This window comes from Pristis pectinata, chromosome 29, assembly GCF_009764475.1.
Source record: "Pristis pectinata isolate sPriPec2 chromosome 29, sPriPec2.1.pri, whole genome shotgun sequence".
NCBI lineage: Eukaryota > Metazoa > Chordata > Chondrichthyes > Rhinopristiformes > Pristidae > Pristis > Pristis pectinata.
In genome coordinates, this window is record NC_067433.1 from 15,225,241 (window position 1) to 15,244,928 (window position 19,688).

The 19,688-nt window shown below is 44.9% G+C and overlaps 1 protein-coding gene across 1 annotated transcript; it reads right to left on the reverse strand.

The window, feature by feature from the left end:
- Nucleotides 1–3,041: 3,041 nt before the first annotated feature.
- Nucleotides 3,042–17,787, reverse strand: LOC127584169 (matrix metalloproteinase-21-like). Its single transcript, XM_052040750.1, is given in 6 exon segments — nucleotides 3,042–3,365; nucleotides 5,973–6,145; nucleotides 8,131–8,388; nucleotides 9,676–9,817; nucleotides 12,427–12,566; nucleotides 17,139–17,787. Coding segments are annotated over 6 exon segments (1,686 nt in total).
- Between the last annotated feature and the right edge of the window lie 1,901 nt (nucleotides 17,788–19,688).

Genomic DNA, 19,688 nt, shown 5'->3' on the forward strand with positions numbered 1-19,688 from the left:
AATTTCAAAGAGGAACTACACATATGGTGGAGCTATGGAAGGGGAGGGGAGTTAGTGAGCTGGTGATATAACTAACTGAAGCTGAGTGTCATGAACTGAATGATGTAAAATTCCTTCTCCACATTGGGTTCAGGTAATAATGATAGGGGTTGGTATTGGTATTGGTTTATTATTGTCACTTGTACCGAGGTACAGTGAAAAACTTGTCTTGCATACCGGTCGTACAGATCAATTCAGGTTGTTACTCATCTTCTCAGTATATTGCCTTTATATATCACAGAATACATTCAGGGCATAACCTTTCCTCATGTAACACTAACCAATGAACTTCACGTGATCAGTTCACAGTTGCAGGCACCGAGTGGCTTTCTTCTTGTCACCAGCATTGTCATGTGTAACGACCCATAAGAAAGAACTGGATATGTGGGACAACACATTCTCCAGACTTCCCAAAACATCAACATGACTGCACTGGAGAGGGTGCAAAGGAGATTCACCAGAGTCGTGCCAGGTTTGGTATTGGTATTGGTATTGGTTTATTATTGTCACTTGTACTGAGGTACAGTGAAAAACTTGTCTTGCATAGCGATCGTACAGGTCAATTCATTTCAGTGCAGTTACATTGAGTTAGTACAGAGTGCATTGAAGCATTTTAATTATAGAGATTGGATAGAGTGAGATTGTTTCCCTGGAATGGAGGGGGCTGAAGGGGGACCTGAGAGATGAAGGAGGACAAAATTATGAGGGATTAAGTTGCATAAACAGTTTAAAAAAATCTTTTTCCCATGTTGGGGATGTCTAAGACAAAAAGGCATGGGTTTAAGGTGAGAGGTAGGATGTTTAGGGGGATTGGAGGGGGAATTTTACACACAGACAGTGGCTGCAGTCTAGAACGCACTGCCTGATTACTCTCACACATTTAAGAAGCATTGGGACAAGCATGTGAATTGCCAAGGCATACAAGGCTATGGACCTAATGGGATTAGTATAGATGGGTGCAGCGGTCAGTGTGGACATAGCGGACTAGGGGCCTGCTTCTATGTTCTATGACTCTATGACTTAATCATATGGCGCACAAACTGTGCACAGCAAGATCCCACTAACAGAATGTCAAAGAGGCTTTTAGGCTGTACATTCTCAGTCACTGCATCTCCTTGTGTTAGGTTGTATCTCTTCCTCACCTCCACTCCCAGTTTTCTAACTTCAGTGTCCTCTGACCCTCTTGTTCCCAGAAACAGAGCCCCCTTCTCATTTGAGAATGTCCATAAATTTTTCCTTATCCTGCTCTGCTTCAGCCGGATCAATCCCAGATTCTCTCATCATTCCACATGTCCAAGCTCCCTCGACCCTGGTAACTTCCTGCTGAAATTGTCACCCCGAGGAATGTTGGCCTGGACAGCTAAAGTCAAACAGCTCCCTCCACCCAGACATTTAGGATTGTTTGTGGCGGGATATTGATGTATAGCGTCAGTTTGTACATAACCAACTGTCTAGACTGGAGATTTATTCCATTTTTAACATTGAATCTTCCAATTCCATGTAAACTGTTCCCCCTGTCCCTTTTCTCTCTCCTCCTGCTCTACCCAGTTTCTACACCCACCCCTGCTCCGCATCACCCTGTTTCACCCCCCTCCTCCACCCAGTCGATCCACCCATCACCCACACACTCCTCCCACTGGGACCCCTCCACCCACTGATCCCACCTGCCCTCCCCACCTCCCTTGTTTGATCCCATGCTGCACCTTCCTGTCCTATCAGATTCCATCATCTGTAGCCCTTTGTCACCTCCACCCATCGCCTCCCAGCCTCTGTCGCGACTTCCACTCTCCCCTCCTCACCTGGATCCACCTATTGCTTGCTGGCTCTTGCTCCACCCCTTCCCCTCACCCTTTTATACTGGCTATCTTTGTGTTGTAGATGAAGGGTCTCAACCTAAAACGTCGACTGTCCATTTCCCTCCACGGATGCTGCCTGGCCCTCTGAGTTCCTCCAGGAATTTGTCGCTTTTATTCAATTTTTCCAATGTGCAATTATAACAACTCAGCACAATGTTGCGATATCAACAGCAGTCGTTGATTGAAATTGCTATGATTAAGACAGAATCACAAGCATTTTAATTTCTGTTTCAATGTAGCATGGAGTCGGTGTGTGTCCTGGACGCAAGGTAGCTCTTTCCCCAACTGTAATTTTGTGAATGCATACTCGTTCTTAAAGTGAACTGCAACCTTATGGTAGTACCCATCAACATTGTGAAAGGGAGTCACCCTATTATCTATTGTAATCTTCTCATACCTCACTTGCAGTTTCATATGGAGACTGGCTGCCATAATAAACAGTTGTGTTTAACCTGACACTGCATGCTTAAATGAATAAATGAAAGTGATATTTCTGCTTGAGAGACCAGTTCAGAGAAACCCACAATACACAACAGATTTGATAAGCGTTAATATTTACCAGGAATTGCAATCAAAGTGAGGCTGATTTGACAATTATACAGCACAACCTTGTGTTACTGAGCTAAATGGGTTGTTAAATGTGTTGAGTTACACAAGAATGTAATAGTTTTACTAATATAGAGAAAAACAGTACATGGCCACAAGCGCGGGTCAATACACTTCCAACAGGATCGCCTGACAATTAATGCAACAAATTGGCCCTTCTAACTCACAGCAAGGTTAGTGAACTCCAGCACTGCACAAACTCAAATTGCAATTGAAACGTTATTGGGGAAGGAAAAGTCACTGAATGGTAAGAAAATGCCAAATAAGAAAATTAAGAGTGAATTTCATTGCAATATTCTACTAGAGACATCTCCAGGGATTGCAGACTTCAAACCAAAACCTTGTGGGTACTGTGTGGCAGAGCATGAAGTTGCACCTCTGGTCAAATGTTCGATTCACTCCACACGTGCTTGAAGCTCAAGAGTGCAAAGAGCTCAGGGTGGTCTCCTCCGTACACCTCGCGCTGCTGTTCAGGAGTGGAAATGTCAGAATTTGTTTCTCCTCCTTCCCTCTCTCTCTTCACACCACCCTCCTCTGATGCTATCCCAGCAGGGTAGGTCTCTGGCTTCATGTCATGGTAGACAGGTGCACATTACAGATATCCAGCCACTGCTCACTGACCTTGCGCTTTGGCCACAGGCCATTGTAGGGCAGGCTAGGGTTGGTCACCCGATCACGTCTGTTGATCACCCTCCAGAAATAAATGCCTTTGAGGAAAAAGATAGCCCTGTGGGTGTAGGAATAATACGCAGCATCCAGGTTACCTAATGGATGATCTCCTGGGTCCACAGGTGGGAAGACATCAATGATCCTTTTAGGGAATCCGGCGACCCTCAGGTTAGTGTTGACATTAAATGCTGTGACCTGTTGGAACCAGAGAGCGATGGAGATTTGAAAAGATTTGCATTAAGGAAATATTCAGCCAATGACAATAAAAACAGAAAATGCTGGAGATACTCAGAAGATCAGGCGGCATCTGTGGGAAGAGAAACGAGTTAACGTTTCAGGTCAAAGACCCTTTGTCAGAACCAGAAAGGAGACAAAAGAAGCTGTTTAGCTGCAGGGATGTTGAGGGAGGGGGGAATGTCTCTGATAGGGTAAAACCAGGCTGACCATGGGGATAAGCTGTAAACAAGGTTATCAGGATAAGGTGTAAATGGAGGCAGTAAGAGAGTATGAACACAGACAAAAGAACAAAGACAAAAGACTGTAAATCCAGATGAAGGGTCTCGACCTGAAAAGTCGACTGTCCATTTCCCTCCATAGATACTGCCTGATCCTTTGAGTTCCTCCAGCATCGTGTGTGTTGCTCCAGATTCCAGCATCAGCAGTCTCTTGTGTCTCCAAAGGTAAGAGACTGTAAGAGTTACGACCTGCAGAGCAGGAGGACATACACAGCAGGTAATGTGCAGGCATTAAATAGCCCTTTGCAAAGTTTTTTAATTTTCTGTTTGAATAAAGCTAAAGCTTCATATTTGCCTTCAGAAGAAACATAATTAATCTCTGTGATTTCTGGCTTTCAGAACCAGGGATGCTCATTAATTTCCATCACTAACTTGAAAGCATTATGTACCAGCTACGATACTGAATGGTCATTAGCTCAGGAGTTAATGGAAGCCCCTTTGTAGAGCAACTTCCCTTGTGCTTCGATATGCTATTCATGTGGTGCTGATTGCTTCTACAAAATGACACTTTCCAGGAATTGTTTAGATTGTCATCGGATGTTGTAAAGGGAGACTTGTGCATATGCACAGTGATCATATTTGCATTGCTATCAGAATGTCCCCAAGCACTTCATAATGAAGTGTGATCAATGTTGTGGTGTGGGAAACAAGGCAGCCAATTCGCACATAGCAAGCTCCCAGAAATAGCAATGTGATAATGCCCAGGTAGTCCGTTTAGTGAATGAAAAACAAAAAAGTGCAGATGCTGGAAATCCAAAATTAAAACAGAAAGTGCTGAAAACACTCAGCAGGTCGAGAAGCATCTGTGGAAAGAGAAACAGTTAATGTTTCAGGTCAGAGACCCATCTTCAGAACTGGGAACAAGAGAAAACAAATTAGTTTTGAGTAGCGGAGAAGTTGGGGGCAGGGATGGATGGAACAGAGGGAATATCTCTGATAGGGTGAGACCAAATGAGTTAATGTGACAGGTTGAATAAGATTTTGCTTCTTTGTATATTATGTGTTGGTAATAGCAGAGCTGTGGGAGATGTCCACCAGGTCAGACTATACAAATGGAAAGAGTAAAGCTGAGCCTAAATCAGAGATGAATGACAGAAAAGGCCAGTTGTGATACAAACAGAAATAAAGAGTGAGTTAGCTAATGTTGGAGAATTCAATATTGAGGCCTGAAGGCCGCAATGTGCCCAGGCAGAAGATGAGCTGCTGTTCTTTAAGCTTGTGTTGGACTTCATTTTAGCAGTGAAGGAGGCCACACACAGAAAGGTCAAAGTGGCAGTGGGATGGGGAATTAAAGTGACTGGTAACCAAAAGCTCAGGGTCGCTCTTGCAGGTGCACCACAAAGCGAACACCCAGTCTACATTTGGTTTCTCCAGTGGAGAGGAGACTACATAGTTCAGTACGCTAGATTGGAAGAAGTACAAGTGAATTGCTGCTTCACCTGGAAAGACTGTTTGGAGCCCTGGATGGTGAATGGGAAAAGGTGAAAGGAAGGTGTTGCATCTCCAACAGAGATTCAGTGGCAAAATAAACATTGTCCAAGACTTAACATAGAACACTACAGCACAGTCCAGGCCCTTCGGCCCACAATGTTGTGCCGACATTTTATCCTGCTCTGAGATCTATTTAACCCTTCCCTCCCACATAGCCCCCTATTTTTCTATCATTCATGTGTCTATCTAAGAGTCTCTTAAATGTCCCTAATATATCTTCAAGATAGTGCCATGGGATCATAAAATCCACCTAACAGTGCAGAGCAGGCCTGAGGTTAATGTCTTATCTGAAAGATTGCACCTTTGACAATGCAGCATTCACGGTACAAGAGTATTGGTCTCGACTATCCTGCTCAAGTGTCTGGATTTTTCTGGGCCATCACGATTTTGATTCACAGCTTTTCTTGAATGTTGGTTCCTTTGTAGTTGACTGATTAATTCCCAGTTGGCCAAATAGTTTTACAAATCAGCAAACTTAGTTGTTTACTTTGGATGTCAACGTTGTTACTTGAAGTGTCTATAATAAATGCATCATTGTTAATAATTCAAACCAATGGTTGGAATACAAGTAGGTTCAGAAATGAGTGCAAGCTGCAGTGTAACCCAGGAGTTTACAGACAGTGGCAGTGACAGTGTAACACAGGAGTTTATAGACAGTTTGCAGACAGTGGCTTCAGCGTAATTAATGTTAATAGATTATTGCAATCTGGTAAACACCCATCCCTGTTGCAGCTAGTTGCCAGTGACAGAAAGGGGAGAGAGGATAACCACAGTAAGGCAGGGAAATAATGCTCACCGTGCTGCCCTTGAAGAAGTAAATGCACTGGTCACGTCTGTCGAAGAAGGCTGCATTAATTGGACCAGAAATGCCAGGGAAACCGCTGGAGATGAGCTTGGGATAACTGACACCATATGGGTCCTGTGTGTAGGCACGATCATTTATGTTGTCGTACCTCCAGTACTGAGTTCCTGTGGAACAAATGAAGGAAAATTTAAGTGTGTGTGTGTGTGTGTGTGTGTGTGTGTGTGTGTGTGTGTGTGTGTGTGTGTGTGTGTGTGTAGCATATGAGGTCAAAGGGAATAGAAGCTAAACTATACAGATTTAGAATGGAGGAAGCTTGAACTGAACATAATTACAGCATGGAATGGTTAGGCTGAATGGCCTGATTCCATATAATGTATATTCCTGTATAATGTTCTGTGTGCTGAGTGCCCTTCTGTGACTGCCTGCCTCTGTGTGCGTCTGTGTGTTAATAAATTGATGACTATACCCCAATGTAACTAGAAAATGGTTCTGTATCTCAATTTAGCCACTTTAAGTAATTTAAAACTGGGTTACTCCTGAGTGATCAATTGACAGATTTAAAACTCTACTTTGTGATTAAACGTTTTCAACTATAATAATTGTTCAGGAGCAAGATAACACACACAACAAAGAATATTGAAAAATTTCTTTGTTATTTTTAAAGATGAGGTTCTAAGAGTTGGTTCTCAGCAGATTTTTTTTGTCTGAGTTAAACCATCGAATTTGTGTTCAATTTCAGGAAGGGAGAAAGACTGCACAGACCCCCATTCATCCAGCTTCCCTGAGGTCACTGACCGACACGTACTACCAGTTAAGCGACACATTGATTTGAAATACTCATTGTTTTCAAATCCCTCTCTGACCTCGATCCCCTGTAATCTCCGCCCACTTCACAGCCCTCTGGGTTCTCTGCACTCCTCCAGTTCCAGTCTCGAAATCTCGGGATTTAATCCCTCCACAGTTGGTAGCCGTGCCTTCAGCTACCTGGGCCCCAAGAAGAATTTTCTCTCTAACATATAGAGTCACGGTAGCATATAGAGTCACGGGCAGGCACAGTAGTGTAGTGGTTAGCGTAACGCTTCACAGCACCAGTGACCCGGGTTCAATTCCCACCACTGTCTGTAAGGAATTTGTACGTTCTCCCCGTGTCTGCGTGGGTTTCCTCCGGGTGCTCCGGTTTCCTCCCGCATTCCAAGGACATACGGGTTAGGAAGTCGTGGGCATGCTATGTTGGCACCAGAAGCATGGCGACACTTGCGGGCTGCCCCCAGAACACTCCACGCAAAAGATGCATTTCACTGTGTTTCGATGTACATGTGACTAGTAAAGATACCTTATCTTATCATAGAGCTATACAGCACAGAAACAGGCCCTTCAGCCCAACTCATCCATGCCGACCAAGTTTCCTAACTAGCTAGTCCATTTGCCAAGTATATAGATGTTCAGCATTGTATCAGTGGGCCGAATGGACTGTTTCCCTGCTGCATGTTTCTGTCTCCATCTCTGCATTTCTTTATCTCTCCTTCCTTCCTTAAAACCTACCTCTTCAAACCAAAACCTTGTCTTCCTGTAAGGCTCACTGTTGCATGACATATTGATACTGGGCATCAACATCTCAAAGGATCCATCCTGGGGCCAACACATTTGATGCAATCACAAAGAGGCACACCAGCGGCTCTGCTTCATTCGGAGTTTGAGGAGATTCGGTACGTCACCAAAGACTCCTGCAAATTTCCACAGATGTATGGTGGAGAGCATTCTGACTGGTTGCATCACAGCCTGGTGTGAAGGCTCCAATGCACAGGATTGCAAGAGGCTGCAGGGGGTTGTAGACTTAACCAGCTCCATCACGGGCACAACCCTGCCCACCATCGGGGACACCTTCAAGAGGCGATGCCTCAAGAAGACCGCATCCATCATTAAGGACCCTCATCATCCGAAACATGCCCTCTTCTCGTTACTACCATTGGGGAGGAGGTACAGGAGCCTGAAGACCCACACTCAACGATTCAGGAACAGCTCCTTCCCCTCCACCGTCAGATTTCTGAATGGTCCATGAACCCATGAACACTACCTCGCTATTCATTTTTTTGCACTATGGAATGTTTTACTACCCAAAAGGTGCTGCATAAACTGATGCATCCGCTACCTTTGAAGAAGTAGGCAGCATCCTTGGACCATGTGCAGATATGCACGAAGGCGTCGATGCCTGCTCTGGGGATGCCACGCCAACCGGTGCAGATTGGTAGGGGGTCTCCGTACCGTGTCCGGTTGTTATGGTTCTCGTACATCCAGTACCAACTGTCTCGGAAGAAGTACGTGTTGAAGGTAATGACCAGCCTGCTATCCGGAGCCCTCTCTCTTCGGACCCAGTCAAAGACCGTGTCGAACGGCCCCTCACACACCCCTGGTCACACAGAGGGAAAAGCTAAGTGGTGAAGGTGTCAGGAAAGAAGGAAAGAGATTTGCTTCAATGGCTGTCAACAGGGGAAGTGAGGGTGGATGTTCACCCTCAGAGACTTGCGGGATGTGTTCACTCCAGCCCTGGATATACCCTCCCTTTCCCTTTACCTAGTTGGCTCCATTGTAGCCACCAACAACCAAATGTTTAAAGTGGACTACAACATCCAAATTTCTAAGCCAATTTCTATCCCTCTACTTAACAATATTGAGACACATTTTCTTATAACAGCGAAGAAGACAATTCAGCCATCGAGTCAGCAGAGAAGCACAGCCAGCAGAGCCGCTGCCTCACAGCGCCAGTGACCCCGGTTCAATCCTGACCTCCGGCTGCCATATAAGTGGAGTTCGTACATTCTCCCTGGGTGCTCCGGTTTCCTCCCACATCTCAAAGACGTGCAAGTTGGTGGGTTAATTGGCCGCTCTAAATTGTGCCCGGTGTGTCGAGTGGCAGAATCTGGGGGGAGTTGTTGAGCATGTGGGGAGAATAGATTACAGGGAAAATCCATGTGGGGAATTGAATCGTGTGTGAGCATGCATGGACTCGATGGGCCAAAATGTTAATGAGATGGAGTCAATGGTGTGCTCTCATAGAATTCTCATCAGTCTTATTCCCTCATGTTTTCCCCGTAACCTATTCTCTCTCCCCTGCCCAATCACACCCTCCTGATTTTCCTGTTGCAACTCTTATGTTTGTTCTTCATCAAGAGACAAACTCCACATGGGTTTAACATCTGAACGTTTTATTAACCAACCCCAGCCTGCCTTGCTTTCCCTCTGTTTTTACAACCACTTCCTGTTCCCCATGTGACACCTTGCATTGCCTACTGGGAACTGTAGTTCTTTATTATAACTACATAATAACACATAATAACACAGCCACCCCCCCCCCCAACCCCCACCCACCACCCAGCACATCCTTGGGATGTGGGAGGGAACCGGAACACCCGGAGGAAACCCACACAGTCACAGGGAGAACGTGCGAACTCCACATAGTCAGCACCAGGGGTCAGGATTGAACCCGGGTCTCTGGAACTGTGAAGCAGCTGCAGTACCTGTCCTGGTCACTGGATTCCACTGTGGAAGCAACTTCACCACATGGACTGCAGTTGTGCAAGACCACCTCCTGAGGACCACCTCCCAAGGACATCCTGAGGTTGAATAACTATTTGGAAAACAACTTGGAAGCAGGCATCCTGTGCACGAGGTCCCACCTCTGAACGAAATTGCTTACCGTACAGCCGCTGGATGGCTTTCCTGTCAGTCACATCCAGCTCGGTGACTCTGCCCTCTGCACTGTAGTTGGGCTGCATGACTGACCCCCTGCTGTACATATGAGGCAAGCCTAGGACATGCCCTACCTCATGCACGGCCACCTGAAACAGCAAAGAGCAGCGTTATTCCATGCTACGCTGGGAACTAGACTGAGAATCAGATAATTGTTCAGTAAAGAAGGAAGTGAATCAAGCCAACAAGCCCTGCCCTGATTCAAAAACACAACCACTTGATCACACTCCTTGCTGCCACACCTTTTCCTTTCAGCCTTTATCAATTCCCTTTTGCAGGAGTTTACAGGAAATCCTCGCAGAGTGACTTCAGCATAATTAATTTTTGTTGACTCTCCCTCCATTGTTCTGCTGATGGCAACCACTTGACCTGTCACCTGTCCAAACTTTCTTATCATCTTGCCTCAAGTCATAGAGTCATACAGCACGGAAACAGGACCTTCAGCCCAACTGGTCCATGCTGACCGAGGTGCCTACCTAAGCTAGTCCCATTTGCTCACATTTGACCTGTATCCTTCCTATCCATGTACTTATCCAAATATTTTTTAAAAGTTGTTATCATACCTTTCTCAACTACTTTTCTCAGGCAGCTCGTTCCATATACACACCGCTCTCTGTGTGAAGAAGTTACCCCTCAGGTCCCTTTTAAATCTCTCCCCTCTCACCTTAAACCTATGCCGTCTAGATTTTAGTTCCCTTACCTGAGAAAAAGACTGTGTGCATTCACCCTGTCTATGCCCCTTGTGGTTTTATACACCTCTATAAGATCATCCTTCAGTCTCCTAAGTTCCAAGGAATAAAGTCTTAGCCTGTCCAACCTCTCCCTAAAACTCAGGTCCTTAAGCATCTGCAGAATTTCTTGTGTCTCTGTTCTCATAAATCTTCTTTGCACTCTTTCCAGCTTAATGCCGTCCTTATTCCAGCTTAAGTTCTTTTCCCAATACACAAAACTCCAAGAATTCAGGTGATGCCATAATGGCAGGTTTTCCAGACCAACAGATGTCATTTCTATTAATACCTCAACATTCTTTTAATTCGGTTTTTTAAGATGTTAAACTTTTCTGTGAACCAGGTAGGTTGAAATGGGACACGGGAACCGGGACCCCAGTGAGTGGAGAGGGAGTGTGGAATACGGGGCCCCGGTGTGCTAGAAAGAGTGCAGGGACCGGACCCTCATCTTGTTGGGGGAATGTGGGAACTGGAGCCGTGATGTGCTTTAAGGGATTGGGGCAAACATTACCAGCTGGACCAGATGCCGAACTGTCAGGATTCCCGAATAGTCAGAAAGCAGATTATTGGAGTTCTGTTAATAATTCTCCATCAGTTGTCTCTGGTCTTTAAAGATTGGGTCAATATCCCCAGACACTGTGAAAGCTCATCTCCTCTTCCTAAAGCAGTGAATACCATAGAACCATAGAACCATACAGCACAAAACGGGCCCTTCGGCCCACCATGTTGTGCCATCCATCAAACCACCTACACACTATCTAACCCTTTCCCCCTGCATATCCCTCTATCTCACATTCCTCCATATGCCTATCCAACAAACTCTTGAACCTGTCCAACGTATCTGCCTCCACCACCACCCCAGGCAGCGCATTCCATGCACCAACCACTCTCTGGGTGAAAAACCTCCCCCTGACATCTCCCCTGAACCTCCCACCTGTAACCTTAAAGCCATGCCCTCTTGTCTTGAGCATTGGTGCCCTGGAAAGGAGGCACTGGCTGTCTACTCTATCTATTCCTCTCAATATTTCACATACCTCTATCATGTTCAGAGAAACCCAACTTTCCCCAGGTTCTCCACTTAACAATAAAGGCATTTAAATAGCATCTTTCACGTCCCTTTTATCATTGCACTCTGGCACTTTACAAAGTATTTTTAAGTGTAGATACAGTAGGAAATATAAAAGGCAATTTGCATACAGCAAGCACCCACCAACGCTTGTTTTATTGTAGAAAGTGGCACTGGAATGAATTGATGCGGTCTCCAGTGGAAACAGTAAATTAGCCATCTTGGAAGTTTTGTGATACTATTGGCAATAACTTTTCAGGGTCAAGGTGTAGAACCAAATTACTGTAACCAAACGACTTAGCACCATGCTATACATAAATAAAGTTGCTTTCAACAAGTTATTGTAGAAAGTGCCATTAGAATGAATTGATGCTCTCTCCATTGGAAACAGCGATTTAGCCAATATGGAAGTGTTGTGATACCATTGGCAATAACTTTTCAGGGTTAAGTTGTACAATCAAATAACCGTTACCAAATGACTCAGCACCATGAAATACATAAATTGGAGTTGTTTTCAACAAGTTACTGCAAATAACTGTAACCAAACGACTGCAAATAGCTTGTTTTAAAGAGATTGGCTGTGGGTGAAATGTCTTTCCGGGCACTATGAAAGGAACCTGTCACAATCCACTACCTTGTCTCTGTGGAGCTGCAGAATGATGACACCTCATCCTTAACCCATGCTCTGAGATCACCCAGCACAGGCACTCTGCTCAGATTGTCACCACGCGTTGATTGGAACCACTGCTGTTTGCTACTGTGGGTGGAGATGACACTGTTGCACTGAATGTTGCACCACTGCCAGCCCACTCTTGCTCTTGGACCTTCTGTCCCTTCTCCACCCAACCTCGTTCTTTCCCCTACTAGGCACTCCACCCCAGGAAACGAATCACCGGCTGCTTACCCTCAGCAGGTTGATTCCCTGGTTGCTGTTGGCTGCTGTGAAATGCTCATCATCATCAAAGTGGATGGCTCCATTCTGCCACGAGTGTGCCACCTCCTGGCCAGACCCATCAAATGCCTGGGAACAGCCTAAATGGCGTCCTGAGGAAACAAAGGACTGTTTAAACTCTACTTGTAAAGTACACTACTTCACTCTCTCTCTCTCTCTCTCTCTCTCTCACTCACTCTCTCTCTCTCTCGCTCTCTCTCTCTCTCTCTCGCTCTCTCTCTCTCTCTCTCTCTCTCTCTCTCTCATATTTCCACATTTCCTAGAGCAACACACAAAGCTCTGGAGAAACTCAGTGAGTCAGGCAGCATCTATGGAGGGAAGTGGACAGTCAATGTTTTGGGTCGAGGGTTCTGATGAAGGGTCTCGACCCGAAACACTGACTGTCCATTCCCCTCCATAGATGCTGCCCGACTCGCTGAGTTCCTCCAGCCTTTTGTATGTTGCTCAGATTCCAGCATCTGCAGTCTCTTGTGTCTCCGTATTTCCTGTTTGCTGTTTAATCTCACTTGGAGGAAAGTTTCAAACTTAGAAATAATGGTGAAAATATCCTGATAAACATGTGATCATTTTGTTTTTGCAGTATTGTGTAAACTCATTCACTGGCATTCTTTGGAAAACCACAGATTCCCTGCTTTCTCTTTCTCTCTTCTCTCTCTCTTTCTTGTGTCTTATTCCTCCATTACCTCCCTTCCCCAGCCTGGGCCCAGAATTTAGAATCGGTGCAATCACCAATCATCTCCCAATAAAAGCCTTCAAAGGTCTTGCGATCTCTGTGAGATGGACGTCCCCGTTTTCCGACATCTGCTGTTTTCAGGGATCAGTTCAAAAGGATCCCAAGCATTCAGCAGCTGTCATATAATCCAGATGGATAAACAGGTACACAGAAAATACTGGAGGAACTCAGCAGGTCAGGCAGAATCTATGGAAGGAAATGAACAACCAACATTTTGGGCTGAGACCCTTCGTTGTCCTAATGAAGGGTCTCGATCCAAAACGTCAACTGTTCATTTTCCTCCATAGGTGCTGCCTGACCTGCTGAGTTCCTCCAGCATTTTGTGTGTGTTGCTCCAGATTTCCAGCACCTGCAGTCTCCCTTGTGTCTGGATAAACAGGTAATTACTTTCAGTCTCTAAACCAGCTAAATTTTTGATTAGTTTTTTGTTAGCTTTTACAAATTTACAGGCACAACAACAAGAGCACCATTCCAATACAGAAGTGCATTCAGCCCACTGAGTTGGTAGCAAACTTTGGCAAAGCAAATCAGTCACATCCTTTGAAAATCAAACAAAAACTGCAGATGCTGGAAATCTAAAATAAAGACAGAAAATTCTACAACTACTCAGCAGGTGAGGCCACATCTGTGTGAAGAGAAAAATTTTGACTTGAAATGTTAACTCTGTTTCTCTTCCCACAGTCGTAATCAGTTCCTTTCCCTGGTTCTTTCTCCAGAACCTTGCATTTGTTTTATATTTTAAGTACAAGGCAAATGGCTTATTGATTTTTATTGCTTAGGGGCATTGTTACGATTGTATAGCGTGTTGGTGAGACTGCACCTATCATGCTGTGCAAAATTTTGGTCCCATTGTTTAGGGAAGGGTATACTAATATTGAAGGCTGTCCAATAAGAGATTCGCTAGGCTAATTCCTGGACAAGAAGGATGTCCAATCACGAGCAACTAAAGAAGTTGGGACTGTATTACAGTCATAGACTCATAGAATCATAGACTCATACAGCACGGAAACAGGACCTTCGACTCAACTGGTCCATGCCGACCAAGATTCCCATCTAAGCTGGTCCCATTTGCCCAAATTTGGCCCATGTCCCTCTAAACCGTTCCTATCCATGTACCTGTCCAAGTGTCTTTTAAGTGTTAATGTACCTGCCTTGACCACTTCCTCTGGCAGCTCATTGCATATTCTGACCACTCTCTGGGTGAAAAAGTTACCCCTCAGGTTCCTACTAAGTCCTTCCCCTCTCACCCTAAACCTATGCCCTCTAGTTCTTGTTCCCCCAACCCTGGGAAAAAAGTGTGGGCATTGACCCTATCTATGCCCCTCATAATTTTATACACCTCTATAAGATTGCCCCTCACTCTCCTACACTCCAATGAATAAATTCCCACCCTGCTTGACCTCTCTCCATAATTCATTCCCTTGAGTCCCGGCAACATCCTTGTCAATCTACTCTGCGCTCTTTGAAACCTCATTGCATCTTTCCTATGGCAGCGTGACCAAAACTAAACAAAATATTCCAAATGTGGAATAAACCAACATCTCGTACAACTGTAAGGTTGCCTTATTTTATCGTTTGGAGTTTAGAAGAGTGAGAGGCAATCTTATTGAAACAAATAAGATCCTAAGGGGGCACGAATAGGCTGGATGTTGAGATGTTTCCGCTAGTGGGAGAACCTTGAACAAGAGGACATAGTTACAAGATGAAAAACACTATGATGCTGGAGGAACTCAGCAGGCCAGGCAGCATCCATGGAGAAAAGCAGGCGGTCAACGTTTCAGGTCAGGAACCTTCTTCAGGAAGTCCTGAAGAAGTCCTGCAGTTCCTCTAGCATCATCGTGTTTTTCATTTAGATTCCAGCATCTGCAGTCCTTTGTTTCTCTGACATAGTTACAAGATAAGGTTGTGGTCATTTAGAACTGAGGTGCTTAGGAATTTCTTCTTGCAGAGGATGTTGAATCTCTGGAATTCTTTGCCCCAGATGGTTGTGGAGGCTGGATCATTGGGGGGTATTTAAAGAGGAGTAGATACATTTTTGAAAGATCAGGGAATTGAGGTCTCTGGCGAACTGGTATAGAAGAGATGAGGCCTTGGGTAGATCAACCATGGTCATAATGAGGTGGCCAAATCCTGCTCCCATTGTCCTGCGTACTTATCCAATTCCCTTCTGAAACACCTGGTTAAGAAGTTGAGATATCATTACAGTTTTTTGTCATTTTGTCCCAAATATTTAGAAGTATTCATGAGGAATTATAATCCTCATTCATGAAATTAACTCTCTTAGAGCCAGTTGGTTTGCTGAGCAGTTATTGTGGCTTAGTGAAACCATTAAGAAATCACTTGAGCTTCACATAACTTAGTGTAAGATTTTCAGTAAGACGAGTTCATAAATAACATGAGTGGCTGTTAGTTCAGTTAATTCCATTGGACTTGCTGAAGGGGTCTACCATTGCCTGTAGGGTTGCTCTGGATTGCGAGGAAATAATTAGGCTGCGGCTGTCAGCTTTAAGGTATAATCAGGGAGATGTCAATACTTTTACCATTATTATAGCTGAAAATCTGGGACAATATTCCTGGATGAAAGGGATAAGCCCGTTGAAGACTGTCTGATCCCTGAGAAAAGGAGATCAATCAGAAGAGACAAGCAAGCTGTTCAAGAGATGCCTAATAAATGAGGTTACATATTACAGCGAGACTGAATAACCTGCATTTACATGGATATCAGGTCAACTGAGTACAACAAAGTAATAGGAACTAATGGAAAGTGACGGAGACATGAATAATCACAAGGTGCTAGACTGGTGTTCAGAAGTCACTACCATCTTCACCGTTCTTTTAGGTTCAACGTTTTAGATCCAACAGCAGCTTCCATTTATATAGCCCCTCCAACATTACTGAACATTTCCACAGGAGTGAAAACAAACTAAAACTGGACAAGGACATCTTTGAGCAGGATACCAAAAGTTTAGTTAAAGAGGGAGATTTGAAAGGGCTTTATGGGAGGAATGAGAGGCCAAGAAGCAGAGAGCTTTGAGGGGATTCCCCAACTTAGCTTCTTGGCAGCTGCGGGCACAACCTCCAGTGATGAGTGATGAAAGTCAGGAATGATCAAGAGACCAGAACCGGTGGAGTTTAGACGGATTCACAGCTGGAAGGTGTGACTGAGAGAGGGAGGGGCGCGGCCACGGAGGTATCTGGAGGCAAAGCTGAGAATTTTCACAGTGACGTGCTGCTTAACCAGAAGTGGGGCAGGGCGGACAGGAGGTTGAGTAGGTCAGGAGTCACCGGGGGTGAACAAGTCAAGGGTCACGGGACAGGGAGCAGTTCAGGGGTCATGGTTAGACTGAGCAGGACTTGGTGCTGGTTAGGATACGGGTACCGGACTTTGAATTTAACATGAATAGAATGCAGGTGATTGCGCACTGAAATATTCAAGTACGAAGGTAACAAAGGCATAAGGTGCTCAGCAGCAGAGAGCAGAGGCGGGTGATATGGCGGAGATGGAATCAGGTGGTCTTGAATATGCAACAGCATTCATCTCAGGATCAAGTATATAAGATGCCATTTCTTGGAATGGTCTGGTTTTGTTTGATACACTTGCCAAGGAGCGAGATGGAGTCAGTAGCTGGCAACAGGAGTTCATGATAGTGATTGAAAACAATAGCTTTGTTCTTCCCAATAATTCATTGGAGCAAATTTCTGCTCAGACAGTCCAATTCCTGCCAAAACAAAGCAAAGATATCCAGAGTAATACTGGTCTCTGTTCACAGTTGTGTCTGCCAGATAGAGTCATGGAGTCATAGAGAGATACAGCACAGAAACGGGCCCTTTAGCCCATCGAGTCCACCCCAATCATCAACCCACTAATCCTACCTAATCCCATTTCTTTTGGTTCCAGTGAGGGATCAGAGGAACCCGTTGACCCCATTACCTGTTCCAAATCCCAGCGTGATGTCCACAGCAGTGACCGAGGACCTCTGATCCTCTTCAAAGTCTATTGGTGTGACCTCGCTCCAGAGTCTGAAGGCCAGCCTGATGGCCGCTCTCTGCTCGCTCACCGACATTTGAGAGCTGTAGCCCTCACTCAGCAGCCGCCACTTCAACCTCCGCTTGCCAAAGGCCAGGCCAGAGACGTTGCCGTCAGCAACCTCCGTTCGCCTGCCTCTGGACCTTTGGCTGTGAAAGAAGTGGTGCAAAAACCGTTTCTTGCGGACAGGTTTGCTTCCAGTCGTGTTGGCTTTGCTCTCAGCCGCCTGGCTGGTACCACCTGTGGCATAAGCAGATATTGGAATGTTGGGTGGGGACTTCTGGTCTGGTACTCCACATCTAGGGACATTCATTGCCTCTCTAGTGGGTACATCCACAATACCAGTAACTGACAGGCCATTGCTTTCTTGGAACTCCTTCAAAGCCTTGATGAAAGCCGGACTCTCAATGTTTTGGTTTGAAGAATGCTCCATTTGGTGCACGACCTCAATGTCTTCCCCAACAACGCTCATCAAGTCAGGAGGAGCTGGATCTTCATCAGTGGCTGCAGTTACATCTTGGTGCGACAAGTCCTCCCAATTAACAGGTTGCATCCATCCATATCTGGCAAGGAATTTCTAATTAGGGCAGAGGGGAGAATGCTGGTTAATGTTTGAAGATAGCTGTTTCCAGAACAAAAACAGAAAATGCAGGAAAAGCTCAGCAGTTCAGGCAGCATCTGTGGAAAGAGAAATAATTAACGTTTCAGGTCAAAGTCTGTTCATGGGAACTGAGAAACAGAGAATGGATGAAACATTAACTGTTTCTTTATCCACAAATGCTGCTTGACCTGTTGAATTAGAACATAGAACAGTACAGCACAGGAACAGGCCCTTCAGCCCACAATGTCTGCACTGAACACGATGCTAAATTAAACTAAATCTCTTCTGCCTGCACGTAATCCATATCCCTCCATTCCCTGCACATTCATGTGTCTATCCAACAGCCTCTTAAACGCCATTATCATTTCTGCTTCCACCACACCCCCTGGCAGCCCGTTCCAGGTACCTACCACCCTCTGTGTAAAACACCTGCCCCACTCATCTACTTTAGACTTCCCCCTCTCACTAAATGCATGTCCTCTAGTACTTGACATTTCTACCCTAGGAAAAAAATATCCTGACGGTCTACCCTATAACTTTCATAACTGTCTACTTATAACTGCCTATAACTGTCTACCCTATAACCTCTCATAACTTTATAAACTTCTATTGGGTCTCCCCTCAGCCTCCAGCGCTCCAGAGAAAACAATCCAAGTTTGTCCAACCTCTCCTTATAGCTCATACCCTCTAATCCAGGCAGCATCCTGGTAAAATTTTCCAGCATTTTCTGTTTTCATTTCAGAATTCCAACAGTTAATTTGGGATTTCCATTGATTGACTCTGGACGTGTATGCACTCCATAGCACTCTGCATAGCACTTCAGGCCTTGAAATGAAGAATGTTAACCCTAAAAACCTGAATTGGAATCAACCTCGTCTAACATCTGAGACAGTGCAGCAGAACAGCAATGTTCTAATCCTGTCATTGGGAAAACAGCAAGTCATTGGCTTGTCTCAAGAAGATAACATCCATCACCAAAGATCCCCACCATCCGGGCCGTGCCATCTTCTCGCAGCTTCCATCAGGCAGGAGGTACAGAAGCCTGAAGTCCCACACCATCAGGTTCAAGAACGGACACTTCCCTTCAACTATTCAGTTCCTGAACCAACCTGCACAACCTTAATCACTAGAGTTTAGCAACACTTTTGACCACTTTGATCACTTTACACTAAAATGGACTTTATTTTTTTTGTTCTAATTGTGTTCATTCTTTTGTAAAAATTGTGGATAATTTATGTTTAATTTATGTTTTTCTTGTGAATCCTGCTTATCTGATGCTATGTGCCTGTGATGCTGCTGCAAGTAAGCTTTACATTGCCCCTGTGCGTACATGTACTTGTGCATATGACACTAAACTCGACTTTGACTTTGACTTTGCTCTGAGTGAAAGAAATAAAAATACAGAGAATTTAAGAGAGTTTTGCAACCAGTGCACACAGTATATGAACTGCAGGAGACTATTTGCATGCAGCATTTTCCCGAATACGGCAATGTTATAATAGGTTGATAGTGTTCAGTGAGGAGTGACTAATGGCCTGGAAAATCTTCCCTTTTCCTTTTCAAAATACAGTTTTAGGATCCCAAGAGAACAGATGGGCCCTATGTTTCCATCGTATCTATAAGACAGCACCACCTCAGTATGAGTCTCAGTCAAGGTTTGCCTTGAAGTCTTTGAAATAAGACTTGAACCCTCCTGTCTGAAGCACAACTAAGCAATCAGGTGATCTCAGAAATTGGACCCAATCTTAGAAGAGTTATGGAGTCACACAGCACAGAAAGAGGCCCTTCGGCCCACCATGTCTCTGCCAACCATCGTACCTATCTACACTAATCTCATTTACCAGCACTTGGTC